Source organism: Euprymna scolopes, chromosome 6 (genome assembly GCF_053919585.1).
Source record: "Euprymna scolopes isolate OS-2025 chromosome 6, ASM5391958v1, whole genome shotgun sequence".
NCBI classification, from domain to species: Eukaryota; Metazoa; Mollusca; class Cephalopoda; order Sepiida; family Sepiolidae; genus Euprymna; species Euprymna scolopes.
In genome coordinates, this window is record NC_136487.1 from 129,772,683 (window position 1) to 129,792,631 (window position 19,949).

At 31.3% G+C, this 19,949-nt stretch overlaps 1 protein-coding gene across 4 annotated transcripts in view; it reads left to right on the forward strand.

Annotated features, from left to right (window-relative positions):
- LOC145277958 (high affinity cGMP-specific 3',5'-cyclic phosphodiesterase 9A-like) overlaps positions 1 to 19,949 on the forward strand; it is a 466,702-nt gene that overhangs the window by 272,513 nt on the left and 174,240 nt on the right. For all 4 annotated transcript variants that reach the window (XM_080130080.1, XM_080130079.1, XM_080130081.1 and 1 more), the window contains exon 3: positions 10,400 to 10,477. In XM_080130080.1, coding sequence (XP_079986206.1) covers positions 10,400 to 10,477 — 78 coding nt within the window. The remainder of the gene's footprint in view (positions 1 to 10,399; positions 10,478 to 19,949) is intronic.

Here is a 19,949-nt window from a genome sequence, read left to right on the forward strand (position 1 = left end):
GTATTTTAATTAACCGTGATTCAGTTTTTATCATAACAGTCTCCACCCGTTAAACGAAAACGGTATTCATTGAAATTCAAAATGGCGTAGACAGAAGAATATAAGGTATTTGCAGCTTTCTTCCAATTTTCAGATTCTTTAATCATATCCAAACGCATTTTATTTTCTTTCGGTGGATTGATTGTTGCGTTTTATTCTGATGAGTTAAGGGCAAAATAGGTTCACTGATTCATATCAAAAGTAATTGATTGATTTTGTGCTACGAAACAGATAATGGCAAGGATTGTAAATGTCAACTGAATTAATGGAATAAATTATAATATGGTCAACATCATGAAATTTGGAATATAGACTTTTGTCATGCATTCATTATCTATAATATAAATCTCACCTATCTGTTTAAATGTATGCATGTATGTATATTTGCCTAAACGTTCGACAGAGGCGACAGAGGTTGGTATCATTTCGACGCTCGAAGTCTCGGACTGCAAATATCGAAAAATTCCTTCACTTACAACTGGATCGATTTTTGGCAACCCATTTTCGCAAGTCATCATATCGGTTGGATTGAGTTTGCCTAATTCTTTTACTGTATATATAAAGAACTCTATCTTCGTTCCTAATTACGTCATACAGACACGTGCCAATACAGGACCAACGCCTGAAGTCTGTCAGGTATTCGTTTGTAATTACTTATCAACAAAAATTCCTGAGTTTGGTGTATGTAAAAATTCCAGTTAATATTCTACTGGCTATTAAAACATTTTACGATTCTACAATATTTTTCCGTTATCGCATTTTACACATTCACTAGTCTTCGATGATGATGATGATAATAATAATAATGCTAATAATAATAATAATAATAATAATAATAATAATAATAATAATAATAATAATAATTTTTAGGTCATCTGGCATTACCCTGGCAGTATCCAACGTGACACTAAACCCTTTTTAATACTCCAAAGTAACTGAAATTTGATGGCTAATCTTAATTGTTAAACTTTAACCGAAATGAAAAATGTATGAATTTTTACGAAGTTGTTTTACCCCTTTCTACTTTCTTTTTATAAAATAAATATAGCTTATATTACGACCGTTTACGTCTAGACGCTATGTCTCAAAATGTATAGTTGGTTTATTAGTTTAGGATTGCACCCTAAAATATATAAATCTTTGCATGCAAAGTGTTTTTAGCAAACGATACATAAGAACTCAACATTTGTTAACTTATGCAGTTTATCATAAAAAAATCAATTATATCATTTTATTTCAAAATAAAGCTTTAATAGTTGACATTTTTTTTTAAATCTCAGATTTATTGTGAATTAATCCTTAGTTGATCTACATCCATTTAAAATACCTATTAATACGGTGAGGGCCTAACACGATGAAATAAACACTTTTCATAATCCACAAATTTCTAAAATGTAAGCAGTATTTTAACATACATTTCTCCAGAACAGTATATTGATTAACAGTAGAAAGTGGGCCATGCGTTTACTTTTGGTAGCTTCGTAACTCGTCGGCTCTTCTGTTTAGTAGTTTTGTCTGTACGTTCCACACATGATGGTTCTAACAAAGAGGGGGAAAATGATGTTTTCCTTGTCGTCTGTCGTTTTAATTTGATGGCATTTTAATTTGTCTGATAATGTTCATCATCGTTGATCTTTCAATCAACTCATCTCATTAACTATTATAATCGAGTGGAGTTTGGAATTTGTGAAGCGGTGACTCGTTAAGGAAAAAATCTGTCCGAGAATAATTCTGTCTATCTATCTATCTATCTATCTATCTATCTATCTATCTATCTATCTATCTCCTCTGTCTGTCTGTGTCTCTCTCTCTTTCTATCACACACTATATATATATATATATATATATATATATATATATATATATATATATATATATATATACGAGGGGCGCGCAATAAGTAATGTCCCTGACACACTTCCAGTTGTTTGATCTAGCTGAAATTTTGCCTGTGTAATGATTTATATCTCTACGGGTTATGTGGCCAATTAGAGCTCTGAACTAATTGTGATTTCTGTTTTACAGGTGTGTGAACTGAGTCAGGTGTGACAATGAGCCTGTTAAATGTCGAGCAGTGATCCGCTTTTTGTATTTGAAAGGACGCACACCACAGGAGACTTTTGATGAAATAAAAGAAACTTATGCTGATAATGCCTCATCATATGACCTTGTAAAACGCTGGCATCGTAAATTCAAACATGGCCGGAAGTCTGTGGAAACAGCTCACAGACCTGGTCGCCCCCCCTTCTGCCATTGATGAGGCATCTGTCCGTCAAGTTGAGGCTGCCATTTTGGAAGATCGGCGCATTACTATTCGCCAAATAGCCCAAGATGTCAACATTAGGACAGGGATAATAAACCAATTCTTTTAGATCAAAAACATAATTTATATACTTAATTTGTTAAATAAGCCATCTGATTAAATTAATTATTAAATCATAGACGCCTTTTAGTAATCAATGAACCGAAAGAATCAAACGACCTGAATTACCCACCTTTATAGGAAACAAAAATCGACCCAGTTTCAAACAGAATTAACTAGCAATACTTAACAACATAATTGGGTTATCTCACTTCATACTTATCCTAAGTAACGATATTAAAACATTTTTCAAGTAGAATTATAATGAATATTAAAACATTAAATAATAATAAATAGATTAGAACACTTCACCCGAAATGTTGTACAAGGATTTATATAATACACCCATTTTATTTATTCTCATATTCAATTAAACTTTAAACCTAAAATGGTCTTAAATCCAAGTACCAATATAACGATAATCTATAAACATTACTTGCCACTAACACGAAACTAAAACTAACCGTAACGTTTTTGCAAGGTTGTTACGGCCATAATATAAATATAGAAACAAAAATTAAAAAAAATTGTTTTTATAAAAAATCAATTATTGGTAAATAAAGGAATAGCAGGATCTAATTTAGGAACCCAACGAATGGGATATAAAACTTTTTTAATGGCTTAGGGTTCTCTGTAAAAACTTCCCATGACCATGTTCTTAAATAAGGATACCGAAATTAGGCGATATATTATTTAAATGGGCTTTTCCGTAACAACAGCAAAGATAAATGTTTATCGAATGATTTTCCCGTTTGGGATTTTCCCCCTTTTTTCTTTCTCTTAAAAAAATGCTCCATTGCCAAAAGTGTGTTTATTCATAAAGTCTGAAGAAATGCTGGCTTTTGAAAATTTTCAAACGATATAATGCTTGAAATTGTCGAACTGGACATTGAAACAATTGTAACGTAAAATGAAATACACTTTTTGTTGCCATCAACACCTTGTTTTGAACTCTTGCTTTTGCATACACAGTATATTAATGCTCAATTATGAAATGTTATAATTTTGTAGCTCACTCCTTAAGTCAACCATTTTTGGCTTAGAACCCATTGGTATATGAAAATTTACTGAATTACGCGAACTCAGTATATATATATATATATATATATATATATATATATATATATATATATATATATATAAATTGTTCAAAACCAGTTAGATTTCTCCAGCACTGAGGATGAATCCAGAAGGATTGGAAAGTACTTGGACTTATGATTAATATAGCGATTACATAAAAAAGGATCAAAAATAGAATTAATAGATAAAAACGTATATTTTATTTAATGAAATATACCAAAGAAAAAAGTACTACTATGACTCACTCATATATATATATATATATATATATATATACATATATATATATATATATATATATATATATATGTGTGTGTGTGTGTGTGTGTGTATTTTGTAAATCTAAATTTTTTCAACGTTCCCAGTACTAGTGACGTCATGTAACTGATAGAATTCGAACTTAGCACTCCTAGATCGTTAGTCCACATAATTTTTCAGCTCACCGCCATGAACTGCCCTGATATTAAAAAATAACATCGATACATGAATAAACAGTTAAATACAACGATGCCACCGAACTGAATAAAAGGGTAAGGCTTTTAAGCATCAGCTTAAAATTTAAATTAGATGTGATCAACCTCGTCTTCTTTCCTAAACATTTGAGAGTATGGTCCGTATCTTTAGAAAAAAAATCTTACTACAATGTTAGCAAATAAATAATTCAAAGAGTAGTATCTGTTATGCCCTGGCTAGAGAAAAATAAATTGTTATGAACCGAATCATCTTACTTACTCTTACTCCAGCGCGCGGAGTTACTAGAGACGAACTTTTCCACATTAAACTAATGTTTTGTCATATACTATTTTCGTAGTATAATACTGTTAGAATGAAAATTGCCATTTTCATTTGATAATCAAAGAAAAAGGAGAAATGGGAAGAAAGAAAAGGAGGGATAAGGTGAGTTGTTTTTTAGTTTTTGGTTTTGGTTTTGCAGAAAATAATTAAGTTTTGCAAAAAGAAGTAGAAAAACGAAAAGCGTCAACGTTATGTGCATTTCGTCCCAGGAAAATTATGTTCTCAATTTTTTTTTTACTATTATGTTTAAAATGTGAAGGAGAACTTAAATGGAATAATAACATATTTATACAGGGTGTCCATAAAGTCCGTGTGAAATTTTAAAATGAATTGTTCCAAAATCCAATCCTTTTTGCATGTTATTTCTATTGCAATCACAAATAAATTTATAAATATTTTAAGGCGCACACGGACTTTATGGACACCCTGTATCTCCCATATAGAGATCAAGTGTTAGGAAGGGGCCCCTTGATTTCTGAGAACCTTGACTTAAGTAAAATGAAACAATAGTCTGATCGGAGATAGCGAATAATAATAAAACAGAAACTCACTTGAAGTTCTCACATTGCCAGCGATCGTTCACACGTAAAAAAAGATGGAGTTCCCTAAAATCATAATGGCAACATATCTACCCAGATATCTAGTAATATCCGCCTCTTTAAAAGTAAACATTAGATTTTTCAGTAATAGTGTAAAAAGGGTCATGGCTACTTAATATAAAAGAGTAATGAGGAACTTAGCTAAAATCACTCTGTATTCTCGCAACAGCTGTTTTCTATGGAGATCTCACTGATAACAGCCAATGACTTCCACTAGAATGTGAATAAGAAAAAGCATCCCCAAAATTCAGGGCCCTGTCGGTGGGGCATTAGAATACGCCGACTGCTTCCCCTGCAGAGGGTAAAAGTCCCTCAATGGGGGTCCTGGATATGACCTTAAACTATATCCAGTGGTGAGGGCTCCAGCTTGTGGGCTTTGGGGAGTGTGGAGCCACCCTTTAATTACCATTGCTCCCAGGTCCACTCTGCCCCGGAGTGGTAGTACCTGTTAGGGTCCCAACTATGGGTTAAATAGAAACCGACGTGAAAACAACAAATATATTCTATTAAAAAAAGATTTCTTCAAAATATTTGGATTCGGCATTAAATAACCCGAAAATGGTTGATATGCCGTAAAACAACCAACCAACCAACCAACCAACCAACCAACCAAAATTCAGTGCTCTCTGTGCCCATCTAGTTGTTGTCTAGGTGGTTATTTCTTTTCTTAATTTTTCGATCCTTCAAATGTCTTCACGGTCATTTTCTATAGTACGAATAAATGTTGGTGACATATTTTGTGTGGCGTTAGTGTCGAATTTTCTGTCAGTTTGAATTCCTTTGTTTTTTTATTCTCTGATTAAGTTCGTTTTATATTTCTAAGTCTGTTTGTGCAGTCATATTTCATTTTAAATTAGCCATGGTCGATCAGTGTCGCCAGCCTACGTTAGCTACTGGTGCGTTTACGAATGTTCTTATTACTTTGGCGTCCTGTTTTCTTTGCTGTCAATCATCCTCTTGATTCTAATTTTCTCAAGTAATCTTTTATCGTTTGTCTTCGGAACTGCTCCAAAATTCATGAGATTTTTTTGTACTACGGTATATTTTCCGGTTCATATTCCCTCTGTCTCTCTTGCAAGCTCCATCTATTTCTTTTTTTTTTCAGCCTAGCCTTCTCCCTACGATCTGTTGGACAAACGAAATTTAATATTTGAGATATTTTTTCATTCTTGTTGACTCTTATTACGTCTGGTCACCTTGCTTGGACGCGTTTTCCCGTTTATATTTCCATGAATTAAATATCCAAGCTGTGTGTACCAAAATCATTTGGACGGAAAGGAGTGCACCTGTCAAAGACATGCAAAGAACAACATAATATGATCAAGTGTCGAAAGCAAAAATGATTGTCAGATGTACCGAAAGCGAATTTGAATAAAAGTAATGCACCTAACGTCCATAGGCACATATATGGGGAGAGACAACATCAGATGGATAATTGGCAAAAGATAAGAAAAAAATGTTGGATGTACAAAGTGCCTAAAATAAGTTTACAGACCTTTTTTATACAGGTATTTAAAATTGTCGTAGATTTGGGAAAATTCAGTATGTTATTGTTATCCGTCTTATGAGATGATTAACCAATTTACACAATTTGAGGTTCAAATTAACAGCTACAGCAGGAATTGGAATACAACGCACTAAAGTCTGATAGTCACAGCTGGTGAATTCCAAAAATGCGATCTGGACGTAAAGACACCGTAGAAAAACTATATGCAATAGAATTATGTTTTAAACTTGGAGAAAATGACACAGAACACTATGGAATGCTTTGGAATGCTTTTGAACTATCTTGCGTGAATCGAGCATCAGTTTTTGAGTCACATTAGAGATTCAAGGCGTAGATTTTGTGAGGGATGATAAGATGTGTGGGAGGAGTAAGGACATCAAAACACAAGAGCTGAGTGGCAAAATAAAGAATTTCGCGGATAAGGAACTTCGTATGCCTATAGAGACAATAAATGCAGGGTTTGATGCCAGTGTGAGAACTGAACACAATATTATTCACGAGGAACTGAAAATGCAGAAGATTTATGCGAAGTTTATCTCAAGGCTGCTCAGAGAAGACTATAAAATAAAACGTTGGCATGCCAATATGGAGATAGTAATAATAAAAGTAATAATAATAATAATAATAGTAATTATAATAGTAATTATGATAATAAAAATAATAGAAATAATAACAGTGATTATAATAATAATAGTAATAATAATAGTAATACTAATAGAAATAATAATAGTAATAATAATGATAATAATAATAGCAATAGTAATACTAATAAAAATAGTAATAGTAATACTAATAATGATAAAAATAATAAGAGTAATAGTAATAATAAGAATCATAATAATAATAATAATAGTAATAATAATAATAGTAATAGTAATAATAATAATAATGATAACAATATTAATAGTAATAGTAATATTAATCATAATAATAGTAATAATAATAGTAATAATAATAGAAATAATAAAAGTAATTATAATAGTAATAATAGTAATAATAACAGTAATAAAAATAGTAATAATAATAGTAATAATAATAGTAATAAAAACAGTAATATAATAGCAATAAAAACAGTAATAATGATAGCAATAATAATAGTAATAATAATAGTATTAATAATGATAGTAATATTGATGATAATAGCAGTAATAACAATAGTAATAATAATAGTAATAAAAATAGTAATAATAATATAAATAATAATAGTAATAATTATATAAATAACAATAGTAATATTAAAACTAATTATAATAATTATAGTAATATTAATAGCAATAATAATAATAGTAATGATAATTATAATAATAATAATAGTAGTAATAATAATCGGAATAATAATAGTAATAATCATAGTTATAATAGTAGTAATAATAGTAGTAATAATATAAATAATAATAATAACAATAATATTAATATTAATAATAGTAAACATAATTGTATTAATTATAGTAATAACAATAGAAATAAAACTAATAATAAAAGTAATTAATTATAGTAATAACAATAGAAATAAAACTAATAATAAAAGTAATAATAATAGTAATAATTATAATTGTACTAATAACAGCAATAATAATCGAAATAATAATAGTAATAATCATGATAATAATAGTAATAATAATAATAATAGTTATAATAATAACTGTAATTATAATAGTAATAATAATATTAGTAATAATAATGGTAATTATAATAGTAATAATAATAATAGTAATGGTCATAATAATAGTGACAGTAGTAATAATAATAGTAATAATACTAACCTTAATAGTAATAATAAAAGTAACAATAAAAATAATTATAATAATAATAAAGGTAGTAATAATAATAAAAGTAAAAATAATAGTAATAATAATAATAATAATAATAATAATAATAGTAATAATAATAGGGATACTAATAGGATTAGCAATAATAATAGTAATTAGTAATAATAATATTAATATAATAATAGTAATACTATTAGTAATAATAGTAATAATAAAATAATGAAAATAGTAATAATAATAGTAATAATAATAATAGTAATAACAATAGAAATAAAACTAATAATAATAATAGTAATAATAATAGTAATAATAAAAATCACATTATAGCAATAACAATAGTAATAATAATAGTAATAATAGTGATAAAATAGTAATAAACATAGGTTTAATAATGATAATTATAGTAATAATAATAGTAATTATAGTAATAATAATTGTAGTAATCATAATAGTAATTATAATAATAATAGTAATAATGGATATAATAATAGTAATGATAATTTTAATAATAGTAACAATAATAATAGTAATATTAATAGTAGTAATAATAGTAATTATAATAGTAATAATAGTAATAATAACAGTAAGAAAAGTAATAATAATAATAATAATAATAATAGTAATAATACCAGCAATAATAATAATAACAGTAATAATTATAGTATTAATAATAGTGATAATAACAGTAATAATTATAGTAAAAATGTCAATAATAATAGTAATTATAATAATAAAAATAGTAATAATAAAATTAGTAATAATAATAGCAATAATGATAGTAATTATTATAATAAAGATAATAGTAATAACATTAGTAATTATAATAATAATAATATTAATAATAATAGTATTACTAATTTTTTATAAAAACTGTGAGTTAATGCGGTAGTGTGGTGACTAATTCCTATCAATGCCTAATAATGTCTAACGATGCATTGATCGGATACTTAGCTCAATGTCCGAATGGTCTTGAAACAATTGTAACGAACGATGAAATACACAATTATTGCTATCAATACATTCTTTGATGTCTTGATTTTGTTAAAACATTATATATATATATATATATATATATATATATATATATATATATATATATATATATACTAGCAAAAGTACCTGTCGTTGACTGGGATCAAAAAAAGCCCACAGAAAATGGACTCTGATTTATGAAAGAATGATAGGTTATGAAATGGAAGTGTTGTAAATTTGGGTTGAATTTGGGATTATCAAAACCAAAGAAAAATATGATGAAAATAAAAATAGATAAATCCCATAATTTATTATACCATACCTGTCTACACTGAAACACTTATCACAATATTCTATGGATCTATATTAAAAAAAAAACCTTGTTTGACTTTGTGACATATTTCCATTCTATGGACGAACACTCCATAATTTTATTGTACAATATTTCTTCAAATTGAAACATAATTATCAAAGTATACTTTCGCAGATAGATATGAAAAGCCTTTATTAAAGTTTGTGCCCATTTTTATTCTATTATTTCTATTATTCTTTATTATTATTATTATTACTATTATTATTACTATTATTATTACTGTTATTATTACTATTATTATTTCTATTATTATTACTATTATTACTATTATTACTATTATTATTACTGTTATTAGTATTATTATTACTATTATCATTATTATTATTACTATAATTATTACTATTATTACTATTATTACTGTTATTATTACTCTTATTACTATTATTGTTATTACTCTTATTATTACTATTATAATTACTATTAATTTTTTACTATTATAATTACTATTAATTTTTTACTATTATAATTACTACTATTATTATGATTACTATTATTACTATTATTCCTATTATTAATACTATTATTACTATTATTATTATTACTATTATTTTTACTATTATTATTACTATTATATTACTTATGTTTTTATTACGAATATTATTATTACTATTACTATTATTACTGTTATTACTATTATTATTATTACTATTATTAATATTATAATTACTTTTATTATTTCTATTATTATTAATATTATTATTCTTCTTATTATTATTACTATTGTTATTATTATTATTTTGACTATTATTATTACTATGATGCTACTATTATTATTATAACTATTATTAATACGATTATTATGCTATTATTATTATTATTATTATTATTATTATTATTATTATTATTATTATTATTATTATTATTTATTCTATTATAAATTTATTCATTTATTTTTGTTTTCAGGTTATGTAAAGTATCACTTCGTAGCGTGGAAGGAGCCCACGTTCCCGTCACACCAACGATGCCTATAAATTCACCAAAGTAAGTTACTCATTTTCGCATTACAAGGTTACCCCCTTTGCATTGTTTAAACAGTTTGAGCAGTTTCGCACAGACATGCGTGTTCGTACGGATGATACGTTGGAATTGCTGCCTCATCTTATAAGCAGTATTACATAAAGGAATGTAAGAATATGACTGAATTATAGAATTGCTAGTACATTTCATCAACGTTTCTTCCAGAAGAAATATTTGGGAGAGTTAATCTTATATCTCCATGACATGAAAATGATACATGACTGAGTTTGTTTTCTATGATGCAATTGTCAGTATCGCATTATTTGGTAACAACGTGTTTTGTGATAAGAAATTCTTACGATCTTTTCGAAATCAACTCTGGTCGCATTATTGCATTACAACCGACATCGCACCTAATAATGTTCATGACTTACTTAGAAATCTAAGCAGTTTCTGTCGGCGTAAATTAATTAGTACGGTCTAACCCGGATATAAGATACCCGAAACCCGGAATAAGAGAGATTTATTTGGTCTCAAATTAGAGCCTGTGTTAATGTACACTATAACCCGGATATAAGAGATCCGAATATACGAATAACGGACATAAGAGAGATAGTCTTTGGTCCCAAATTAGAGCCTGTGTTAATGTACAGTGAAATCCATATATAAGAGACCTGAATATACGAAAAACGGATATAAGAGAGATATTCTTTGGCCCCAATTTAGTGCTTGTGTTAATGTACAGTGGAACTCGGATATAAGAACATCGGATGCAAGTATGACCCGAAGATAAGAGAGCTGCAGGGGCCGAAGAAGTTTCTTATAGCCGGGTTACACTATATTTATATTAAATATTTTCTGTGTGAAGATGAAATATGTGAATGCATCGAATCTCGAATTATACTTAGACATTTGTTTATTTCAAAGGCGAAAAAACATGCGATTTCAATTCATGTGTATATGTCAATGTTGGTCTCTCTCTCTCTCTCTCTCTCTCTCTCTCTCTCTATATATATATATATATATATATATATATATATATATATATATATATATATATTTATGTGGAAATATATTTTCTTATAATATATACCAATCCTTTTTTAAGAAGCTCAATCTAACTACACACAATAAAGTGAATAAATGACAAAATGTCAAGAATTGTTATTTGTCAACTGAATTAAAGGAATAAATTATAGGATGGTCAACATCATGGACTTTGGAATACAGTCTTTTGTCATTTATTCACTATATATATATATATATATATATATATATATATATATATATATATATATATATATATATATATAATGCCGGCAAAAAAGAAAGTCTGCACTTGTAATTTTTTTCCAAGACTGCAAATTTAAGGATTTGTGGATGAAGCTTCAAGAAGAATGGTCTTGAAATTAGTATCAAGGGTTGTCAAGAACTGATTTGTTCTTGTGGTCAAAGATGTGCAGCTGTCATTGAGAGCAATGACTCATTTACTTAATATGGATTGCACATGTATTTTATTGTTTTTTGGCTGTTTACATTGTTTTTTTTTTCGCTATTTTGTTTTTTACTTTTGGACGTTCATATTTCGAAAATAAATAAATAATTGTTATGATTCTTTTTCTATCCTTTGCAAATGATTCAAATTTTAGTATATTATTATGGATGATAACGATTACCAGTTGTCATAACTCCAGTTTTTCAGTTGTTATTTCTGACAAATATTTGGTTTTAAAATGTTGTCCCTTAGTTTTGGACGCTACTGTATATGTTGATATAAATGATTAAAAGTAGAAAGTAAGAAAGAAAAGTAACCTATTTAATGGGGAAGGGCAGTTGACGGGGTTCGCCCTCACTTTTCATCAGCTGAAGCGACGTATTTACATTTTTTTAGTTTATTAATAAAATCGAGTAAAATGGGAGACGATACGTTAAAAATAACGATATAGCGTATATTTTAAAACGTATCAGCCCCCCCCCCCATTTTATTTAAAACGTATCGTCTCCCATCTGACTCGGTTTTATTAATAACATTTTTAAAAAAGTAAATCCCTCGATCTATCTTATGAAATTTCCCACTTTTAATCATGAACATCAATACGGGTCTTCCTGTCATGATTGCAATAATCAAATTTTGTACACCTCATAAAATTATTATATATATATATATATATATATATACATATATATATACATATATATATATAAATTGTTTTAACAAAATCAAGACATCAAAGAATGTATTGATAGCAATAATTGTGTATTTCATCGTTCGTTACAATTGTTTCAAGACCATTCGGACAAATTCAAACCCTATATCATTCGAAATTTTTCACAAGAACAGCCTATCATCAGACATTTTGAAAAAAAACAAACTTTTACAATGATCAATATGGAACCCATTCCCCTTTTAAGGAAAATTATAAGAAAATATTTTACGTACATCTTTTCTTTCCAAGTTTTTTAAAAAAAGATTTTAATATATTATGTGTGTATGTGTTAGATTGTTTTCTGTTCTACTATGTCTCAGAAATTATTGAGCCGATCTGATTAAATATTTTATTGACCTTTATCATGATAATGTACATCGGGCTAAGTATCTGTTCAATGCCCGGTTAGACATTATTAGGGATTGATAGGAATTAGTCACACACTACCGCATTGACTCACAGTTTTTATTAAAAAATTTCTGCGCCGATCAAGCTAAAATGTTGTATCGACTTTTATTTTAATAAGGTGCAGTGAACTTAGAATGAAGGTATGCGTTCGATGCAGAGTAATAAATTAATAGGGGTTAATAGCGATTAAATAATCACAAATTTAAGCATATTCAACCATCAATTTGACCTAAAGCACTTATTCTAAGTCCAGGGACTATAACATTTTCTAGAGTGAAAAGTTCATATATATATATATATATATATATATATATATATATATATATATATATATATATATATATATATATATAGTGCGATCGTGACGGGAAGACTTAAATTCATGATTAAAAACGTTTCAAATAAAGTTAACGGGGTGGAGTGAAGTGAGAAAAATGGGGGAGTCAGCGGACCGGTTTCGCCCTCGCTTTATCAAAGTTGTATCAAGGAATTTGTTTTGGGGAGAAAACACGAATGGGAATCGAAAATATGTACAAAAGAAAAAAATGGCGGGGGGAAGCGATTAAAAGAAAGCAACGTTATATTACTCGAAGATCCTAGAGACTAATCACACACACACACACACACACACACACACACACACACACACACACACACACACACACACACACACACATATATATATAATATATATAATACATGAGCACACACACACACACACACACACACACACACACACACATATATATATATATATATATATACAAATTCTTTCAATATTTTGAATGAAAATCAAATAAGTTCAAAATATTTTTTTGTTCTGGATGGGAAACACTAATAAAACCCCATCATAAGCATAACAGCAAGTCCTTGGAACATCAACCTGAAATAATAGTTGGAAATTACATTACGACCACGTAATCCATACAGCCACCTATATTGAAAATGCTGCTGCGAAACCTGACATAGTGATATGGAATAAGTCAGAGAGAGAGAGAGTTGCAACCTTGGTTGAAGTGAGTGTCCCTAATGATGGAGGCCTGAACAGAGCTGAGAGAGAGAGAAACAGACCAAATATCAAGATCTCATGTATGATATGAAAATAAACTGGAATCATGGGCAGACATCAATCATACCAGTTATTACACGTGATACAGGGCTTATGAAGAAGAACCTGAAGTCCTACATAACTAATATTCCTGGTGAACCAACTGCAAGAGAAATCAAGACAATTGCACCTAAAAAAAACGAGGATACTAAAAAGAGCTCTCGGTTGGTTTCAATAAATAACAGGGGAAGGTTGGCAGCTGGTTTGGCTGCCCCATACTCAGCATTACAATCTTCAAAGAAAGAAAATGAAAAAAAAAAAGAAAAAGAAATGAGCTGAAACAGTTGGTTGTAACTAAATTGTTTGTGAAAGGAAAACGGAATATTTTTCTGAATAATTAAGGATACCGTAATATATATATATATATATATATATATATATATATATATATATATATATATATATATATATATATATATATATATATATAATGAGTAAATAAGGATCGTTTTCAAGGCAGTTGAGCGTCTTTCGACGTGCACTGTGTTTTACTGATAACGCTCCTTTGGTCAACCAGCGAACCACTTGACCCTAATGCAATTGGTGGCCATCGAGCGGCATTATTGGTTGCAGATTGTTTTTTTTTAACTTGCCTCTTAACCGGAAGTGGGAGTGTGTCCAATAACATCAGAACATGATAAGTACGCCCTATCGTAGAAAAAAAAAAAAAAACAGCCTATTATTTTTTTATGGTTTTACGCCGGGACACCATATTGAAATTCAGTAAAGAAATTCTTTTTAATCGGATTTCAAAATTAAATATTTAATAATATAAATGTGTTCACGTCATATGGCAGAAAAGAAGACGTTCATTGGCTTTTAACTAATTGTTGTGCACAAGTTTACGCAGTTTTTAGTAAGATTTTATTCAATTATTTTTTTAAAATATCATAATTCATTTATTCATCAGAATGAAAAATCTATTTAATATAAAAATATTGAAGTGTTATCGAAGTTTCTTTATTAGTTTGTAAATAGAAAACTTTGTTGAGAAAAAAGGAATAGGAAGATTACTCTTTATTCTTGTAGAGAACGGCGGCCTTTTTGTGTGTAGTTGTCGATCCCATCCTCTATTGTTAAGTAGGAGATTGAAGAATAAAGTCGCATCATCTCCTTGTCATGAAATGAAGACACGAAATATGCCGGTATTATAAACACCACCAAATAAATTTATTTACAGCAGACACAAAAATGATAGTAAGAGTTCAGTAAGAGATTATAAGTAATGTTACTTGGGTTTATAGTCTTTGTTGAATGATACAAACCGGAAGTGAAGCTGGCTGAATCGCTACCTTGAGGCCAAAAATGATATTTAAAGTTAAAGGGGCGATAACCGTGTTTGCCTTAACGTCAGCAGTTTATGTTAGTGCGTTCGCTGATGTGGAAAACCCAGTTGCCATAACTAAGGCAGTAGTTTATTATGATGTCAAATCGTCAAAACATTGAATATCAAATGGTTTTACTTTTTGTGAATAATTTTAATTTATTTGAAAGAATTGCATGTAAATTAAAAATATTGTAAATATTTGTATCGTAATAATTCAATAATATGCACTAATTTCTAATGCTTCAAGTGTCCGTAGGAATAATAAGTGGGACGACTATTTCACGTTTTGCGGACGCTTACCCTATCCCGCAGAGTAATTGATACATTAACTGAACCGAACACTTTCTGTTGGATGTTGTTCCGCCGTAATGTTAGTGAACTATTTTTCTTGCTTTCTATAAGTTGGATAGTCGACATCAAACTGAGCGAACATGTAATATTCCTCATTGGAACGCGCACATCCGTTTTTTTACCTTTATTATTCGACGTGTGAAAAGCAATAACACAGTGTACCAACAGTTCGCCGGAAGTGCCTTGCACGCATCATGTACGCGACATTTGTAAATAAGATGCAATCAGGTCAAATGTACACGCACTCGCCCCCACAACATCCACTCTCCCAGGAGGGGGACCTTTGTGGCCTTCGGGCCAAGATCAAAGTGTAGCATCTGTTCTGGCAAATGCTGCAAGCTATGACTAGCAAAGACCAGATGTGGGGGCAACCCCACATGCCTGACCATTAACCAGCTCCCATTTCCCACCTCTCGGGAGCTGGTCCCTTTTTTCCCTTCCCCCTCCCTTCACTCCTCACATTAAAAATCGGCCTTGTGCCTAATTTGCTCGGTGGGGGAGCAAATAAACACCATCTGTTCCGGCAGATACTGCACTTAAGATAATTTGTACCAGTCAATGGAGGGGAAACCCTCTATACTGGGACAATTATTATTTTTGGTAACCAGAGTGCCCCCTTTTTGCCTACTTTTAGGGGAGCTGGTTTTACCTCACATTAAAAACGGCCTTGTGCCTAATTTGCTCAGTGGGGGAGCAAATAAACACCATCAAAGTGTAGCATCTGTTCCGGCAGATGCTGCAACCAAAGACTAGCTATGACTAGCAAAGACCATATGTGGGGGTAACCCCACATATCTGAACTTGGTCAATGTAGGGATCACCCTACAGACCACAGTTACTATCCAGCTCCCATTTCCCACCTCTCGGGAGCTGGATCCCCTTTCCCTCCCCCTTCCCTCTTTCTCCACATTAAAAAACGGCCTTGTGCCTAATTTTCTCAGTGGGAAAGCAAATAAATCCAATCTGTTCCGACAGATACTGTAAGCTATGACTAGCAAAGACCAGATGTGGGGGTAACCCCACATGCCTGACCTTTAACCAGCTCCCATTTCCCACCTCTCGGGAGCTGGTCCCCTTTTCCCTTCCCCCTCCCTTCACTCCTCACATTAAAAATTGGCCTTGTGCCCAATTTGCTCGGTGGGGGAGCAAATAAATACCATCTGTTCGGGCAGATACTGCAAGCAAAGACCGTATGTGGGGGTAATCCCACATATAAGACCTTGGTCAATGTAGGGGTAACCCTTCATACCAATTGTCACTATCCATCTCCCCTACTCCCCGGGGAGTTGGTCCCCATTTCCCCTTCAATCCTCACATTAAAAATCGGCCTTGTGCCTAATTTGCTCGGTGGGGGAGCAAATAAATACCATCTGTTCCCGCAGATACTGCAAGCAATGACTAGCAAAGACCAGATGTGGGGGCAACCCCACATGTCTGACCTTTAACCAGCTCCCATTTCCCACCTCTCGGGAGCTGGTCCCCTTTTCCCCTTCCTCCTCCCTTCACTCCTCACATTAAAAATCGGCCTTGTGCCTAATTTGCTCGGTGGGGGAGCAAATAAATACCATCTGTTCCGGCAGATACTGCAAGCTATGACTAGCAAAGACCAGATGTGGGGGCAACCCCACATGCCTGACCTTTAACCAGCTCCCATTTCCCACCTCTCGGGAGCTGGTCCCCTTTTTACCTTCCCCCTCCCTTCACTCCTCACATTAAAAATTGGCCTTGTGCCTAATTTGCTCGGTGGGGGAGCAAATAAATACCATCTGTTCCGGCAGATACTGCAAGCAAAGACCAGATGTGGGGGCGACCCCACAGATAAGACCTTAGTCAATGTAGGGGCAACCCTTCATACCAATTGTCACTATCCAGCTCCTCTACTCCCCGGGGAGTTGGCCCCCATTTCCCCTTCACTCCTCACATTAAAAATCGGCCTTGTGCCTAATTTGTTCGGTGGGGGAGCAAATAAATACCATCTGTTCCGACAGATACTGCAAGTAAAGACAATATGTGGGGGAACCCCCACATATAAGACCTTGGTCAATGTAGAGGCAACTCTTCATACCAATTGTCACTATCCAGCTCCCCTACTCTCCGGGGAGTTAGTCCCCATTTCCCCTTCACTCCTCATATTAAAAATCGGCCTTGTGCCTAATTTTCTCGGTGGGGGTGCAAATAAATACCCTGCAATCAAAAACCATTGCCCTTGCGGCAATCTTCTGATCCGTGTAGGAGCAACCCTACATACCAGTGTGTAAATCACTATCAAGCTCCCATTTCTCACCTCTCGGGAGCTTGTCTCCTTTTCCCTTACCCCCCTCTCTCTCTCTCCACATTAAAAAAACGGCCTTGTGCCTAATTTGCTCAGTGAGGAAGCATATAAATACAACACGCACTCGCCCGGCACTCCGTGCGATGGTGTTTCTATTAAACTATATTTTAAAAAATCCGTTCATTGATGCTTGTTGATAGAAAAACGTATATATAAAACTGGGGAGGTGGAGATTATCTGGTGTTTCATAACTATTTATCGCAATTGTAAAAATCACATTTTTACTAAAACCACTTTGAGGTACGTACGTATCATGCAGAAATAATGAAAAAAAAAATATTTAAAAAAATGATCAAATATAAAATCGCATGGAACTTTTTATTAAAAAATAATCATTGGTCATATTACATTTCATCGACCCGCCATTAGTAACAACGCAAGTACTTGAGGTTCCCGGAAAGCAAGGGATATAAGTCATACTTCCATTTAATTCGGTAAAAATGTAACACATTAAAACTACAATTTGTGATAAAATTGATTTTTATTGTAATTCATATATTCGATATTTTTTTTTCAAATTCTGGAGTTGAGCATGGCATGTAACTCTACCTGTCAAACGATAGTAGTTTACGTGTCATGCCTAAATAAGTAAAATAACCAAAAACTATTATATATTAAAAAAATGACGAATAAAAAACCGCTTGGAACTTTTTAGCAAAAAAATAAACATCGGTCTTATCAGATTTTCAATATCTGATATTGCTAGCAGAACAAGTACCGAGAGTTCCCGCAAAGCAAGGGAGATAACTCATACTTTCATTTAAGCAAGTAAAAATTAAAGGTGTAACACGATAAAACTGCAATTTACGACAACATTTATTTTTAATTGTAATTCATCTACTCGATCATTTTTTTTTAAATTCGTGATTATTTTAATCATTTAAGCATATCTTGTAAGTGCACCAAAGCGTCTTTACTTGAAATGCGATTTTCAGATGTGACTAATAGTAAAGAAGTCCCGTTTATCTTTATAATCGAACTAATAGTAACCCACTTTTCTTCATAACGAATGAAGCAACCTTAGTAAAAGGTTATGGTGCTGGGTTAAACCGAGTTGAAAAGGAAAATATAACGAAATACCAAGGTCTCATTTATGACATGAAAAGAAATTGGAATCTTAGGAAGATCTCTATTATTCCAGTTATTATAGAAGCAACTGGGCCCATGAAAAAGAATTTTAAAAACTATCTGGCAATACTCGTTGAACCAAGTGCGAGGCTGATTTAAACAATTGCACTTAAAGGGAACGGTCAGAATCTTAAAAAGATCTCTCGGTTTGGATATTGTTACTAAACTTCTCTGTCAGTTTTTGATCTACCGACGCGAAACATCTTATATAGTGTATTCGGACCTGTGAAATAAAATTGATTTTATTTTTTAGTCGGAAAAATATCTACTAAGATGTAAGTATGCTCTGTATAAATACATACTTGTAAGTTTAACGGGGTGGATTTGTCAAATTTGATATTCTCTACCTTATAAAATGGGTATTCTTTTACATATGTAATATACACGCAGTGCGTTAAGTGATCATTGATTCGCGCCTAACAATTACCGCTTTTTCGGTCATGTTATAAGTTAAAGGTTGCTATAACGAGTAGGAAAAAAAAAAAAAAAAACAGGCGATAAATCAAACGTCGACAAACGCGAAATTAAACACCTCGCAGTCAAACCGGAACCAGACAACAACATATCCGAGGAGAGAAAAACAACAAAACGGAAACGACCACTCACACCAACTCTTAATCATCTTTTCATGAAAA